The sequence below is a fragment of the Photinus pyralis genome, unplaced genomic scaffold (genome assembly GCF_008802855.1).
Source record: "Photinus pyralis isolate 1611_PpyrPB1 unplaced genomic scaffold, Ppyr1.3 Ppyr1.4_LG1, whole genome shotgun sequence".
Taxonomy (NCBI): Eukaryota; Metazoa; Arthropoda; class Insecta; order Coleoptera; family Lampyridae; genus Photinus; species Photinus pyralis.
In genome coordinates this window covers 36,501,047-36,518,630 of record NW_022170249.1, presented here as the reverse complement: position 1 = coordinate 36,518,630, position 17,584 = coordinate 36,501,047, and the positions used below count along the sequence as shown (strand labels likewise).

The 17,584-nt window shown below is 36.6% G+C and overlaps 1 protein-coding gene across 1 annotated transcript; it reads right to left on the bottom strand.

Annotated features, from left to right (window-relative positions):
- Nucleotides 1–1,064: 1,064 nt before the first annotated feature.
- LOC116160313 (trihelix transcription factor GT-1-like) lies at nt 1,065–1,997 on the bottom strand. Its single transcript, XM_031473500.1, has 3 exons — nt 1,660–1,997; nt 1,342–1,610; nt 1,065–1,289 (listed from the first exon to the last, which is right to left on the bottom strand). Exons 1-3 carry the CDS (start codon nt 1,955–1,957, stop codon nt 1,065–1,067), a joined length of 792 nt encoding a protein of 263 aa, XP_031329360.1. The 5' UTR covers nt 1,958–1,997.
- Between the last annotated feature and the right edge of the window lie 15,587 nt (nt 1,998–17,584).

Genomic DNA, 17,584 nt, shown 5'->3' with positions numbered 1-17,584 from the left:
CTGTGTGGTACTTGGCTAACATTGAAACTTTCCGACAAATTGGGGACAGGTTTGATGTCACATTAAGTTGTGCACATGGTACTGTAAAAGTTGTTACGGAATATCTTATTAGGATTAGTGGTGACTATATAAAGTGGCCTACTGATGTTAAAGCTGTTGATGAATCTATAAGCTTTGAAAAAAAGAAAAATATAAGTAATGTAATTGGAGCCATAGATGGAACCCATTTTAGAATTAATAGACCTAAAGTTCCCCCTGAAGATTATTGTAACAGGAAAGGATACCATAGCATCATTATGCAAGGGGTTGTAAATAGCAAAATGGTATTTATTGACATTTATGTAGGAGAGCCTGGATCTATGCATGATGCTAGGGTTTTTCGACGTTCTGCCTTATATAAAACAGCAACAGAAAATCCTGCAGACTTGTTTTATGGCAAATACAAATTAATAGGAGATTCTGCATACCCTGCTTTAGACTGGTTGAGTACTCCAAAAAAGGATAATGGTCATCTAAGTAATGATGATAAAGATTTTAATTACCGGCACTCTAGCACTAGAATTGTGGTCGAAAATGCGTATGGTCATTTAAAAGGTCGTTTCAGGAGGCTTCAAAAATTTGATAATCTTACGACAAGTTTCATAATAAATTGTATAGGGGCATCTTGCGTGTTACACAATATATGCCAAATGCGTAAAGATTTTAATGACGATATATTTATGGAAACTGTATAATATAATAAACTAATATCTAATAACATAAACACAGCTAAATAAATCTTAAGAAACTTATTATCAATTCTTTTAACATAAAAAAAAACTTATTGTGAATCTTGTTCGTTTGCCATTATCTTTAAATATTTTTCCAATAAAGTAACTTTTTTTTCTTCTAGTTTAATTTTTGCTTTTTCCAATTCCATTCTTTCCTTATGGCGCACCTCTTTTCGTTTCAACCTTTCCGTTGCCAAGTTATATACCTTACGCTTCTTTAATGGTGTTTCATTAATTGATTGTGTTGGGGTAGATGTACCGCTTGTTCCTTCACTCTCTATATTCTCTTCTTTGTCAGTATCTGCATGCAGGGACTGTTGTCCTATTGATGCCTACATTAATAACAGCTTGTGGTTCAGAGGTATTTGATGGCTTATCGCCAATAATTTCGTCAATATGGTTATAATATTTATAATGTTGTGCCCCCCTTCCACTTTTCTTGGGGCCCTTGTTATCTTTTATAGACCTGTATACCCGTAGTAAATTGGTCCACTTCCTTTCCAACTTTTCGGGTTTGCGCTAAAAGAATTATATTACACATTTATCATTTACGATGTTACCAATTTCTTACAAAATAATTATGTGCAGACATTTGCTCCGCTATTATTTCCCAAACATGCTTCCGTTTTTTTGCATTCGTAAAGGCATCTTTATTTTCATGATATAAAGATATCAACAATAGTGTTTCGGCATCAGACCAAGATGCTTCGCTTGACTGTGAATCTTCACTATATGTAGAAGTACTGGGTGTAAGGTACCTTTCTTCTGGTGACTTTTCCACTACAGTGTTTTGCAAAGTTTCCTTATGGTTATTTAGTAATTCTTGGGCAAAAATCATATCTAAAAGCATTAAAATTGTAATTATTGACATTTTTCATTTAATTAAAACCTGTTGTGGCGAGATTATAATCCTCCTGGGATACAACAATATCATAAACAACATCTGCCTCTTGTAAGCTTAATGTTAAGTTTCCACTTCCGGAGCACATTTTGGCAAATGCAACAATTTTTGCAAATAAACAAGAAATAAAAAGTAAGGTTAGAAAATTGCGATTGAATCCGTTGAATCTGTTTGAAACTTTGATTTGGGGCGGAAAGGGGAATGCGGATCGCGTTCCGAAAACGAGGTTAAGGGGGGATTGATCGTATTGGCAAAAGAACGCGTTCATTTGATCTGAATGCGACATAACGTGCTTGGATCGTAAAATCCGTAGCAAAAGAAAGCGGTTAATACATCGCGGTCACCCATCCAACGACTGACCGTATTTGTCGTTGCTTAACTTCAGCAATCGCACGAGCATCGATGTTTTCATTTCGTTGTGCAGTTCTTGTGAAGCGCGTGAGATAATAAGACATAAGTTTAATTAACTTTGACATTTTTTCTCAGTTTTTAGCGTAACACAACGAAGTACTCGTGTTTTTGTCTGTCTGTCCGTCTGTTCCATCGAGATCTCGGCCACCTAGAGACTTCCGGTTTTCGCTAGTTGATAGCTGTTATGGTCGCCCATTTCCCACAGTTTTACTGAACTCCATATTTGCCAACTTTCTTATTTGTGGAGATATTTCTTTGAAATTTTAACCACAGATGCTTCTAGTAATGGCAACATATCGCAAATCGTAAAAATCAAGTGTGCATATGCGCGCAAACTGCGCAATGCCAACTTTTTAGTGTATCACAACGATGTTGAGGTAACGCTTATGTGCTTGTGTTTTCGTCTGTCTGTCTATGTCCGTCCGTCTGTTCCATCGAGATCTCGGCCCCTGGGTCACCAAGAGACTTCAGATTTTCGCTAATTGATAGCTGCTATGGTCTATATTTGCCCATTACTCATCATTTACAATGTGTTACGCGGCAATACCCACGAGTGGGTTTTGAAACATTTTTTGGTAATAAAACCCGACACAATTTTTGTAGGTTGTACACAGGAAGATAAGATCTTCCAAATAACTCAATAAAAATTTCAGGTTACTATTTGGAAAAAAAAGTTTGATGCCATTGCGGCGCTCCAAAATTTTTTTTCAAAAATCCAGTCCGTTATTTTTCTGTTCGGTATGCCTAATATACATATCCGAAATTTGAACAAAATCCGTCGAGCCGTTTTCTCAGAAAATTGCCAACAAACGTACGTACGTACATACAGACGGAAAAAATAAGAAAGGTGCATTTTTACGCATGCATTTTGTTTGCATTTATTAGAGGGACCTACCTTCCAAATTTCGTTTAAATTGCTTCAGAAACAAGATCGTTGCGTTTTGCACATATGCAACACAATTTTTTGACTTTGACAATTTTTTTCTCCGTTTTTTGATAATATAACCCGGCCGAATTTTTTGTAGGTTGTACACAGGAAAATAAGGTCTTCCAAATAATAGAATAAAAATTTTAGGTTGCTATTTGAAAAAAAAAGTTCGATGCCGTTACGGCGCTTCCAAATTTTTTTTCAAAAATCCGGCCCGTTATTTTTCTGTTCGGTATGCCTAAAACATATATACAAAATTTCAACAAAATCCGTCGAGCCGTTTTCTCAGAAAATTGCCAACAAACGTACGTACGTACGTACGTACATACAGACGGAAACCAGGTGTCAAATTCTTGACAGAATAGCTTCCTAGCTGAAACCAAAAATTGGCAACATACAGGGTGATTCCTATAGTACCTGCCACCGTTTGGGAGCGTATAGGGGGTGCCTAGGGGAGTATTTTGATATAGGACACTTGGGGTCGGAAATCTAAAATAAGGCCGCCAGAACCAAATTTATCTTCTGGAATTTCACGCCTGTATGTAGGCAACCCAACCGACCGACGTTTCGCGCGGAGCGATGCAGAGCGAGTTAAGCGCGAGGAAGCGACATGGGAGGGAAGGAGGGAAAACGACAGTCAAAAGCAATAACGTTTACAAGTGTTCAACGTGGCCACCGTTGTTCTCAATGCACTTCCTACATCTAGCCAACTATTATTATACTATTGGCATAGTGTTTATTCACTTGATACGCGTCGTTGCAGACGGGATTTCGTGGGTTTAAACAAAATTCTGATCAAGTGTCAGCCACACATCGCCGGCTGAGATCGCTCCGTGTGCACCGCCGGCCGGTTGGGTTGCCTACCTACAGGCGCGAAATTCCAGAAGGTAAATTTGGCTCTGGCACCCTTATTTTAGACTTCCGACCCCAAGTGTCCTATATCAAAATACTCCCCTACGCACCACCTACACGCTCCCAAATGGTGGCAGGTACTATAGGAATCACCCTGTATGTACGCACTTACAGACGGGAAAAAATTTTTTTTTTCAAAAATCCAGCCCGTTATTTTTCTGTTCGGTATGCCTAATATACATATCCGAAATTTGAACAAAATCCGTCGAGCCGTTTTCTCAGAAAATTGCCACCAAACATACGTACGTACATACAGACGGAAAAAATAAGAAAGGTGCATTTTTTACGCATGCATTTTGTTTGCTTTTATTAGAGGGACCTACCATCCAATTTTCGTTAAAATTGCTCCATAAATAAGAAAGTTGGATGTTGCACATGCGCAACACTATTTTTTGCGCATGCATTTTGTTAGCTTTTATTAAAAGGACCTACCATCTAAATTTCGTTAAAATTGTTCCATAAATAAGAAAGTTGCATTTCTGCGCATGCGCAACACGATTTTGCGCATGCATTTTGTTTGCTTTTATTAGAGGGACCTACCATCCAATTTTCGTTAAAATTGCTCCATAAATAAGAAAGTTGGATGTTGCACATGCGCAACTCGATTTTTGCGCATGCATTTTGTTTTCTTTTATTAGGAGGACCTACCATCCAAATTTCGTTTTAATTGTTCCATAAATAAGAAAATTGCATTTCTGCGCATGCGCAACACGATTTTTGCGCATGAATTTTGTTCGCTTTTATTAAAGGGACTTACCATAGAAATTTCGTTTAAATTGCTTCAGAAACAAGATCGTTGCGTTTTGCACATATGCAACACAATTTTTGACTTTGACAATTTTTGTCTCCGTTTTTTGATAATATAACCCGGCCCAATTTTTTGTAGGTTGTACACAGGAAAATAAGGTCTTCCAAATAATAGAATAAAAATTTTAGGTTGCTATTTGAAAAAAAAGTTCGATGCCGTTACGGCGCTCCAAAATTTTTTTTCAAAAATCCGGCCCGTTATTTTTCTGTTCGGTATGCCTAAAACATATATACAAAATTTTAACAAAATCCGTCGAGCCGTTTTCTCAGAAATTTGCCAACAAACGTACGTACGTACATACAGACGGAAAAAAATTTTATTCTTTAAAAGTTGCTTAAAATGGTCTAAAACGTCGACATTTGATGAAATTTTGAAATGTTCAAAAAACGGCTATCGCAATAGCTACCTAGCACATGCTAGGAAGCTAAAAATTTCAGTTATTGTGGAAGTTAGTGGGTACGATGATTTAATCAGGAAACATTCCACCATACGGAAGATCGGTATCGACTGGGATCTGTTTGATTGGAGAACACAGACAAAACGAGCTATCAAGCTGCCTAGTTCATGGCACTTGGAATTTAATAAAGCAAAAAGGTTTATTTTTTACAAAAAAGAGAAAAATATTCTAATCCAAGGTGAACCTAATTACTGCACTGACGTTGGAAAAGCTAATAGCGTTTGTAAAAAAAATTTCTCTCTGTCATCAATGGCTCCTAAGAAATTAACACTGGGAAAAGAACTAAGGGGGGATAAAGGCACTATTAACAACCTTCTTTCCAAACACTACGGAGAAAATTGGAGAAGTCTTCCTGAACTACACTTTTACAAAGAGCTCTTCGAAAAAGGTAATGCCCCACCAGAAGAAAACGTTGATGCGGACCGTTGCCAAAATGTCGAGAATGATTCCTTTTTTTTGTGAGCATTAAGTATTTTGAGTTATTTTTTTGTTTAAAAATGCAAAACTGTTACTTGTACGAATAACTCCTTCAAGTTTCTCATTAATCTAAAGATAGTTTTAATTTATCTTAGATATTTATTTTTAAAACTGGTTATTTGCAATAAACATTATTTTCTATTTAAACTGTAAATATTTTAGGCTGAAAACTTTTAAATTCCTTTCCTAAAAACTCTATGCAACATAAATAAGAAAAGTTACTTTGCGCGAAAAACACTAATCGACACATACATTTTTTTCGATTTCCCAAAAAATAGCTTCCGAGCAAATAGCAAGTTTTGCATATAATGGCCTCTGTACTATTTTATTCACTACTAGCATTAAAATGTATAATTAGTAGGCTGGTATTCGATGCTAGATTTTATTTTTCTCTACCTCGTGGATTATTTCTCTCCTAGTAGGAGGTAATGAATTTGACATTTGGGTTGCCATAGTTAGAGGCAATAAATAAATAACTCTATCGTTCTACGTTATGTCAACGAAGTAAACAAGGATTTTATTGAACTGAACAGAACTTAAAGAACTTACTTTTGAAAATTATAATTAATCACACAATTATTGTACGCGATATTCTGCGAAATACACCAACATAACATTTTCACCAACTTGTGAAACACATTTTGTTTGACACCACTCTTTAAAATTTAAATAAATTTTATTATGTTTTGATTTTTCAGGCAAGAGGTCGTTAGCGGCCACGCTTTTTGCTGCCTCTCGTATGTCTGGAGGAGTGCACGAAAATTCACTATCCATATTTATTTAACAGAAATTAGCGAAAGACGCAAAATGCGACTTACAAATAATGTGGTGTCAAAGTCACAGCCTTCTTGTAAAAGTACCTACTTATAGGTACTTAAAATCGCCAAAATCGTGTTTTCTAATGATATTTAAATATGTGTTAAAACAGTTCATCTGCTAGTAGTGAATAAAATAATATATAAACCACGGTAGAGAAGACTTTTCATCGCCTCGCTTCTTATTTCCCTCGGCGCCTCGGGAAATAATACCGCTCGGTTAAGAAAATCAACTTCTCTACCTTGGTGTATAATTACTATTATTTGTTGCTCAGTTGTAAACATTGATTAACAAGGCAAAACGCAAACGGGTAAACGTCTTGTTTAAACGCTACTGACTTGTAAATCTGACAGCTGACCTGTAAAAATTTTACAAGTTAGTAATCTAGTAATTTCATTGGCCAGAATTAATTCCAAGTCTCTGTTACATGGATAACATGATATTTTAGACATTTCATCGAGATCAATTCAAGAACTAATTATTTACGTTTACTATTGTTTACAAATGAGTAACAAATAAAATATTTTACATTATACGCCAGGTAATAGTTTTTACTGGTTCTAGGAGATGACAGGCTCGCCTGACTGCTCGCCAGTCAACTTCTCCTATCGCCAGTAAAAACTCACTTACCTGTCTAATAATGTAAACTACTATTAATGCATCATAAATAGCCTCATAGACTTCGGACACAAACTTTGATATTGTGCATTTTGGTACGCGATACAAATACTGTATTGAAGCAAAGGAGTCTCCTGATGCAAGATACCGTAATGTAATTTCTAGTTTTAGCCTTGCATATTGAATTTTGATAAATAAAACAATTTGAGGTTATGACTTTTACTGCGACGGCCAACAAGGTAAGTAAACGTACCTATATGACCGCCTTACTTCAGTTACTCTTACACAACTTACTTACTGCACCACAGTAGATTTTTGACGGGAGGTACCCTTAGTACCCTTCTTTCAAATCCTTTTTGAATCACCTTGTACTATGCGTATGAGGCAACCTAGATACACGTTCCGCCGCTTTTGTTGAATAAATAATGATTTCGGAATTGTTTGCTCAAGCCGATTATGTTCAATTCCTCCCAAGACAAGCGGCCGACTTAAACTGTTACATTAAAAAAGTCTTGAACGGACAGTTAAAGAGTCTAATTTCATAAAGAAGCTTTTCAGCTTAAAGGCTTTCATTTCTTATAATATAACATAAAAAGTATAAATACCTAATTTTCTGTGAGTAGATACTCTAATATTCAGCGAGTCGTCAAATATTAGCTATTGCCACCACTCTATATCCAAAGATTAATATGGGAATTCCAACATTAAGTAAAAAATAATTTTAGGTGTCGCTCTGACAAGAGCTGATTATGTAATGTTAGTCATATAAGGTGTAATATGAATATATTGTACTCATTTTCTTCCATCCCGTTGATTGGTATGGAGAAATTAACTGCATGGAAAAACGTTTCAACATCAGAAAACTCTGGGGAAACCTACAAGTGCAAGGATGACATTCAGTAGAATACAAGATGAAATTTTTGTAATAACACAAGCTTGACCTAATTTAAACCACAGACTGTAATTAACAGCTTTTTGCAACGAAGTCTTGCTTCCAGCTATTAAAACAGAACACGCGGATGTTTGTTCTAAGAAATCGATCGTAACACGTAAATGTGAACTCGCCATTAATGAAAGTAGACGAATACATAGAAAAAATGTACAGATCGCTCCAGTAGCTCGACTTCATGTCACACTAACTGATTTTATGGAGCTACAACAGGAAATGCACTTAGCGCCTGCAAACAATTTTTCATCTGCCCCATACAAGGTTAGGGTATACGTATTTATAATAAGTCTTTTGAAAATGATAAATTCGTTAAGTAATCTGGGCCAGTTTAATTTTTTTTAAGAAATGGCCAGTACGAACAACTCATATCGTATATAATGTAGCTTTTAAAAAGCAACGTGATTTGCATAGCACCCCAAAGTTAACCTTTTTTTTATCGGAAAAAAAGGAAACTGGAATAAACTTGGCTTATCTGCATATGAATAAAGTAAAATATGTTTTGATTTCATCTACACGGTACACCTATGTTTAACGGGATATTTCCGTTACATTATTAAATTTTTTCCGCTCAATGTCGCTGAAAAATAAATAGATTTCAGTCGAAGAAGGATTTACGAGATTAAATTCCGGAATGAACTCTGTATCGCGCTCATAAATGAGACTAACTACTAACTATGAAATGTTTACAATAAATTAAAAAAATAATGTATAAGATACATGCTATCATTGGAGATTGGATGGTTTTGTGCTCGACAAGGAAAGAACTAAAAGACGAAAGGAAATAAAAAATTTGTTGACGGCATTCCATTCTCCAGGGTAGAGGTGACTGATGTTAGCTAAGGGAGCTTCGCACCATTGCTTTCAGAAAACTTCTTACGTAAAACCATCAAGTGTTAATTAACAATTTACTTGTACGTCATCCCAGGGTATTTGACATCCGACAAAATCGGAAAATTCTGCTTTTACAATCTGAGCATTTTTTTTGAAAGTAGAAGTAGCAGATTTTGTTTTTAGTAGATTTAGTTCATCGCCTTGAAGTCGTAAATTAATTTCATTTGACGAATAAGTCGTTCAAGTAGCCACCATCGGTTGTAAATAGTAACAATCGACTTCTCAGAATTGCACCTTCCTCTTGAGGGAACTTAAGATAGCCGCCTTTGGATATCCAGCGAATATCGGTGTGGAGCAGTAGCGGTTGAACTCTGTCAACGTTATACACTGCCTTTTTTTGAGGCCCTCAAAAAAAATTTTCTCGGATCGACCCGAAAAAAAAATTTTCTTATATAATGTGGCTTGTAGAATCCATAATTTCAAACAGTTCCAAGATTGGGCTACTAGTTCAAAAGTTACAGCCCTTTGAATTATCTTTCGAAATTGGTTTCTAGTCTATAACTTTTTATTGAGAAATCTGATAGAAAAAGTACGAATTGTTTTGGATTCTACGCACCAAAATTAATAAGAAAAAGTGTTTTCCCGAGAAATTTTGGTGCAGTCGATTTTGGGTAAAAAAGGAAGGTTATACATTGCCTTTTTTGAGGCCCTAAAAAAAATTGTCTCGGATCGACCCGGAAAAAATTTTTCTTATATAATGTGGCCTGTAGAATCCATAATTTCAAACAGTTCCAAGATTGGGCTACTAGTTCAAAAGTTACGGCCCTTTGAATTTTCTTTCGAAATTGGCTTTTTTGCTTAAGAAACTTAAAATAGGTTTCATTAATTTGGCAAAAATTAGGGGAGCACAGCTCAATCCAAATGGCATACAGGTAAATTCATACAGTGAATTGTTAAACTGAAAACGTAAATATTTCCTGTGTGCTTATTAACAGGCAACAGAAAATAGGCATCCTTAAGATCTAACGTTGTCATAAAACAATTTTTCTTTATCAACTTTATAACAGTGTTGTGATCTTCCATTTTGAAGTGACTAGCATAAATATATTTATTAAGATGTTTGAGATTTAATATGAATCTTTGTGAGCCATCTGGTTTTGGAGTAAGAAATATTCTAGATAGAAACTGTCCTTTACAAGATTGAACTCTACTTATCGCGCCTTTCTCTAGAAGGTCATGTATTGAAACTTGGATCTGCTTCTGTTCACGCAAAGCCCAATTAGGTTCACGTGGTGCACAAAACTGCAATTGAGGTTGTGCAAAAGGTATTTTAATACCTTGAATCCAAGATGAAATGAAATTGTCTCTTGTTAAAAGCGCCCAGGCTTGATGAAAATGCTTCAGTGTACCAGCGATTTCACTAACCTTACAGTTTACTGTCGGAATCTGGTCCGTTGCATCTGTCTTTCCGGCTGAAACCCCCTGTCCCGAGTTTTGAAATCTCGTCGGAACTCCTGAAATTGCTCGCGTCCGCCACGTCGCAGCCCTCGAATTTTTCGAGGCGAACTTTTGGAGTTTAAAGCCTTAAAGGACGTTTAGAATATTAGCTGGAAGACGCCCGGGTAGGTGGCCATCTTTTGTCCTTTAAATCTTTACTGGATTGAGCAAGGTTTTTGTGGGTTCTAACCCTGTCTTCTAGGTCTTTTCCAAAAAGCCAATCATCATTTGGCGCGTTAAGTAAGGTGCCCTTTAGACTTTTGTTGAGCTTCAGTGCTGCTAGCTCTCTACGCGAGAGTGTCTCTTGGTGAAATATATCAGTTAATAACCTCCCAGCTTCACCTACATATTGGATGGTCCCGACATCCCGCTCCCCCCTGCTTTTTAAAAGTGTAGTAACCGCCAAACCAATGGCCGATATGACTGCGCTGATCTGCGCCTGAAAGTCATACAACCTTTTGTCTCTTCGAACTACTGAATCAGAAGAGGCACTAATCAGTAAAGGATTCAGTTTAGGGGGAGCCAAAGAAATGCAATTCTCTGGGTGACGAAATTTCCTCATTAACTCTTGCCTTTCTTCGTCACCAAGTCCTTTGTTTAGAATTCCGGTCCATATTTCTGAGAGGTCTTTTTGGATTGGTGAACTCAGGTTTGACGACTGAACAACGTTCTTTCCAAAAAGGGATAAAAACCTCTTGATCAAGACTGGCGTCACTCTGACATTCAGAACTACGATCGCCGCTGATCAATGATGCTTGGTCACTAAATACCTCTTTAGTTTGAGAAGTAGTGGCGTCGTCTTCGCGCCTATATGAGCCAACAGAACGAGCAACAGACTCTCGCCTTAAAAGATTGGCCAACGAAGCTAGCGAGGCCTCATCCTGGGAATCTTCATTAGACAAAGTACCACAAATATTTCGTTGACTCGAACATTCGCGCGGAACAACATCCTCGTGTTCACGCAAACGTGAGCCCTACCAGGGCGACGACTGGGACCATCAGACTCAAAACATTTTTGAGATTTGGCAACATCATCGTGCCTTTGTCTAGCAGGTTTGACAGCATCTTCGTGTCCCTGCTCAACAGAATTGGCCACTTCGCTTATGACCTCATCCTGCCTATGCGACCGCTTGGCCACACCCTTCTGCACATGCACGGCTTCGGCTTCTAAATCTGCCAATTGCCTCCGTAAAGCAACAATCTTCTCATCAACATTGTCCACCACTTCCTCTTTCGGTCGGTCACAACTTTCCGCATAACAAAGCTAAATTAACTACCGAACGCGCACAGAATCACTAAACTTTCAAAAGAAACTCGACCGATCCCTCGAACGACGCATGTAGCTCGACACGCTGTGAAAGAATGTGGTCTGACGCTAGGATTGGGGACATCGATGTGCAAGGAAGCGAAAATTCGATATCTTTAAAATGCGTGTACGTTGATATGAAGTGGAAGGTACTACAGTATTCTTAATTACGAGACGAGGCGTAATGGCACCAGTGGTTCGTTTTCGGGAACTGCATTGTTGACCAGAGATAAATTCTAAGATTATTTTAACACCCATGGGGCTGTGGTGCCATATGTACGAAAATACACAATAACTGCAGCCACCGCATTTTCACCCAATAAATAACTAAGTAGGTTAATTTTGTAAGTAGAGTAGATTACAAGTTAAGGTCAAAGCGAGTGAGCAGTATGTAAATTAGTGTGTAACAATATGTAGTCGAGGATAGAACGTGTTTCCTTACAGAAGAGAATAGGAGATTATCACATGGCGATCCTGCCCTTCGAACTATTAACTACAATAAGTAAGTAAAATACCGGAAAAGTGGGGAGTACGAAACTAAGGAAGAAGTCATCATTGCGCAAGCCGGAAATTCGGGACGTCAAACGAATGGAGTCACCCAGGTATCCGCATACGAGATTTTGGGATTGGTCGCTTGTATTGGCGTGGCTGTAATTTGGCTGATCATGATCTGCTGCATAGGGAAGATGATGATTCAACGGTACGTCCGAAAACAGCTTGCAGTACGACCTACGGAGATGCAGGTCGTTTGATAGAGGTTTTGACAACGTATAATGTGAGTAACGAAATAAACATTATATTTGGAGAGTTTGTGTAAGTTAAGTTATATAGATATCTTTAAATTAATGTAATGTTAGAGTCATTTAAAAATATCAAATGACAATTACATGAGTAACTGGCCATATTTTACGGCTCTACAATTTTTAGTATCTACCAGTGTTGACCGTGAACCAAACACAATCGTCAATGGCAACAACGTCTTCGCTGCATTCATGCATAGGTAATTTTTTCGTAAACTTATTTGAGGAAAAAACTAGTGAATTATTTTCAGTGGTAATATTCCAAATTAACATACGAAGAATAGTTCAGCGACTGTTTCCGAAGACAAATTATAATAGATAAAAACTCCGTTTTGTAAGTAAATAATGGGAAATGGGAATAAAATCAGAATCACTTGGGCGGTTTTACCAACTTACTTATTAAAACAACTACATACTTATATTAAAACTGGTTTGGTTTCTTCAAGCGAAAGCGCAAACCTTACGCAAGGACTGTGTTCGAATTCTTTACCTGGTATGATTAGTTGCTTATAACTTGGGGTAATATGGCCCACTTTCAGCTTTTTATTCCAGTATTGTAACCGGAATGTTAAAAAAAAAAGTATTCCCAAACTGAAACTTTTATTTACCACCAAACAACATAAAAAAATACTTTAAACAAAAACAAACATAAACGAACTGCTAAAATCAGATTTTTTAAAATATACAAAAAAGTGCCTTATTTTCGCCGCTTAAGGTAATACGGCCCACGTGAACATAATGTGGCGAAAAATTGGCAGTTTGAACATTCAAACTGGTCTGTGTCTTCAGCAGTAAAGCCCACACAATCCTCGTGTACCCATTTTTTTACACTTCGAGCATTGCCGCATATCTTCAACACGAGCCAGCTGGGTAACTCTTCTTGTTTTATTCGTGTTTCTAGGGTTGGAAGATCCCAGGATTCGTTGGCTGGATGAAGACTTTTCTGAAAATAAGTCTCTCTTCAGAACCTGAGCTGAAAACGTGAGTGGGCCATATTTTCGTCCATTGTTGTGAATTTGAGGTTATGACAATTCCTTGAATAAACAAATTTCAAGTTTCTTCGTAAACTCTGTGACCCAAGACGTTTTACGTAAAATTGATACTCACTCCTCCACAACTCGAAATATACACTATTAAATTTACTCTAAAATCAGAAAAATAACCCGGGAAAACAACAGACGCTTTAGTTTCATAACCTAAAATATCAGCTGCCCGCAGCGACATCAGAATGTTTTCTGTGAACGGAAATCCTTCCGAATTTGTGTTAATGACGGATGGCTAACGCTTCAGTGTCTATAAATACTGTATGGGCCATATTTTCGCCCGGGCCATAATACAATAGGTACCTTACACCAGAAAATCATTATTTCTGACCGCAATAATACCTACCTACCACTCCAAACCCGTATACGCTTAAATTTGAAGTCAAGAGTTTTAGCTGGTAGACTCCGTTATAAGCACGGGTTTGAATGAAGGAAATTGGCAGACTTCTTAACTCTAATGAGGTTACGTAGTGTAAAGTTCTCCTGGTCACCAAAGACTTGGCCCAGAATCAATTCAAAGGTAAGCAAGGCTTTGCGAAAAACGAAAATTGAATTTCAATGTGTACCAAATTTACATATCCCTGTTGATCCAGCGCATCATATTTAAACATAACGTCTATAATATTCGCCGGTATAAATTTTAATACGGAATATGTATTCATGCCTGTCCCTGAAATGTTACAATTCGCTTTTCAAAAACAATTCGATTGTGATCGCTGGTTTTTAATGTACGCAATTATACTTAAAAACTCATCATTTGTTCGATGTTCGTAACTATCATTACCTCTGACGAGATAGAGCTTTGCAGAATTAAATTTATAATGACCTTTGATGATATCCGCAGATTGAGCAGGATATTTTAATATAAAAGCTTACTAGTTTCATCAATGATGTCAGTGCTGTGCGTGTTTAATTGTAAGGTAAGATTTGTTTAAATACCAACTGCACATTTAGGATTAGGAGAAGTTTGCGCAAAGAGATTTATTCTGGTTATTCTCGGAAAAATATGCGAGAGTGAATATATAAGATGGAGTTTGGAGAAAAGATTCTCTTATTATCCTACATACAAAGAATTCTCTAAAATATTACAAAATATATCTTTTCAGTGGGTCGTATTTCTTTTCCTGCGCGAAATATCTGATGATACAAATCAACATTTGAAAGTAAAACGTATGTAATATACGCCGCACATAATATATTCTATAAAATCACGAATCCTTTTTGTGCCTAACAAAGGATTATTACGCCTTATTTTCAATTTAAAAAACAAAGAACAAATGGCACGAACATATTTTCTAATTTAAAAATGAAGTTTATTAACCATAACCTATGAATTCATTTAATGGTCGAAGAGCCAATATTTTACTTTATTTTTATTAATTAATGAACTTGCGACTAACAAAGTTTTATAAGTTTAATTTTTATAACTTTAATTAATGGAATAAAGTGGAGGTAGTGCATTTTCTCACAACTCTGTAACCTAACTAGCACACCTGCATCAGTCTACAACAAAATCGTATTACCAATTAAATTCAAAGTTTCTTCTAATAAGTTAGTTTTAAAATTCACGCTGAAATGAAGGAATTGAATGAAAAGATAAAAATGAAGAGAAATTACTGTGAGACTTTCATTTTACTTTAGTGTAAGAAATTTAAAATGCAAATGACAAGCAATATTCACAGAATTCCACCCAGTTCAAATTAACCTAACCCCGTAGCAAATAAGTATTTATCAGTAGTATACGTTGGCAAATTTATTTATACTTTGCTATGGAATTCATGTATTCACGCAAAAAAATTCGACTTGACATACTACGAGTATAACACGAATTTTTTTTGTATTATTTAGTACAGTGGTCCCCAATTGGTTTTTCCCACGTACCACTCCAAGAAAGACCTCAAACTCCCGTACCCCTTATTGCAGGAACGATAAATAAAAAATGAAATCAGATGTATTTTACATTTATTAGCATCAAAATACAGTTTTGTTTTAATGACGGAGAACACCAGTCTGATTAATGTGACAAATGTGCACGTTTTCTTTACACAACTCTGGAAAATCTGGTTGCATTTTGGTCAGCTTCAATCTGAAGTCCTCTTCGAGTTGAAGTCGGTGACGATGTTTAGTTTTTAAATTTTTCATTGCAAAGGGTCAGTCAGCATCTGTTTGTACTCATGTTCTTGCTCGACCAAAAATAACATGTTGCAACTCAAATATTCTCGACACAACTTTTCCTTTGGACAACCAACGCACTTCTGTATGTAACAACAGGGTCTCATGCTCGCTACCAAGCTCTTTACAAATGGCTGCAAAAATTCTTGAGTTTGTGGCACGGGCCTTGATTAAATTGACAATTTTTATAGCATCTTTAAGAGTGATGTCTAAGCTGGCTGGAATTTTTTTACAAGCAAGTGCCCCGCGATGAATACCACAATGGGTCCATTTGGCTACTACGGCTACATCTTGTATTCGCTTCACAAGTCTTGAAAAACGACCAGTCATTGCTCTGGTACCATCGGTGCATATATATATTCGCGTTTTGCTTTGGTGATTTCGATTAATATTTGACTGTTCGTTTGAGAAATGAATAAAGGTGGCCGTAAGATATCAAAAGAATCGTGCAATGTTTACAAGAACACAGAGGGGAAGGTGTTCTGCAAATATTGTAAGAGTCAAGCAATGCAGAGTTTTTTTATGCTGCAAACATTGCATTTGAAAAAGCTCAACATCCGTGATTCATGAAAATGATTAATTTGTTAAGACTTGGCTATAGACCACCAAACAGAAAGGCTTTATCTGGTAAGCTATTGGATCAAGTGTCCGAAAAAATTGAAAGATGAATGACTGCCGATCTGTCTGAGGGCGAGGGAAACAACAACATCAACAATAGTAGGCCGATTACATTACTGCAGGATGGTTGGTCAAGCGTAAAGAACGACCCCATTCTTGCTACCACAACCCACACTGGCAAGGAATCATACCTGTTATCAGTCCTCGATTGTGAAGCTAACAAAAAAGATGCAGATTATTGTTATCAAGTAGCATTGGACACCATTAAAGAATGTGAAGAAAAATACAAGAAAAATGTGTTTGCCTTTTGCACAGACAATGAGAAGAAGAAATTAGTTTTTGAAAAAATGCACGGAAAGTTGAATGAAAGATATCCAGAACTCGTTACCTATGGCTGTTCAGCTCATTACGTGAATTTGATGGAAAATGAGATTATTCCGAAGACAGTGTTGAAACATACAGAAGTTCTTCAGAAACCAACATCAACCCCACGGATGGTTGAAAACAAAACCGAACTCTAAAACACCAAGATACCAAACGACACTAGATGGAATTCCCAGATCGACTGCATCGATACATTCGTTAATAACTATTTCATTTACAGATATTGTAACTGAAAATGAAGATTACTTCAACCAAGGTGATGCTAAAGATATCAAAGATAAAATCAACCATATCGGAAAATATGCAAGTGCCATAGAAATGCAAAGGCAACTACGTTCTGTGGGACAGTCGCTTGATGTTTTGCAAAGTGATACAGTAACTTTATCCGAAGCTACAGATGTATGCATATCGTTACTCAACAACGAATGTTTGTTACCATACCGCGACATTGTTTACAAAAGATTTGACCAAGCTGTTACCAAATACCACCTACTAGCTTATACTATGGATCCTAAGTTTTCTGGAAAAAAATTGACACCTAAACAAGAAAGAACCGTTGAGGAGTTTTGTGTCAGAAAAATTTCCAGATGAATACTTAATATACTTGCTTTCCTTCAAAGTTAAAGATCATTCAAGCATTATCGATTATTATTATTATTATACAGTTTTATTCTACAAAAGTTACCATATTTTTACCACCCGCACGTTAGTAAAATCATTAGGATAAAAAATGAGCTATTGTTACGTGCGGTCTACCCTTTGCGCATCTTTATTATCGAGCTCTTGGAGAATTTATAATTTTGCAGGTGGTTACTTAATCAAATTTGTAGATCGGAGTTCGTGAATTGGCAATGTCTACGTAGCGACCTATTTATTATGCGTTGCT

Bases quoted from the DNA above. Each gene is read 5' to 3' on its own strand.
- LOC116160313 (XM_031473500.1), bottom strand. From the start codon at position 1,957: ATGTCGCATTCAGATCAAATGAACGCGTTCTTTTGCCAATACGATCAA. The intron at 1,611-1,659 runs GTTTTAATTAAA...TAATGCTTTTAG, and splicing joins TTATAATCTCGCCACAACAG to ATATGATTTTTGCCCAAGAA. The intron at 1,290-1,341 runs GTAAGAAATTGG...TAATTCTTTTAG, and splicing joins TGTCTGCACATAATTATTTT to CGCAAACCCGAAAAGTTGGA.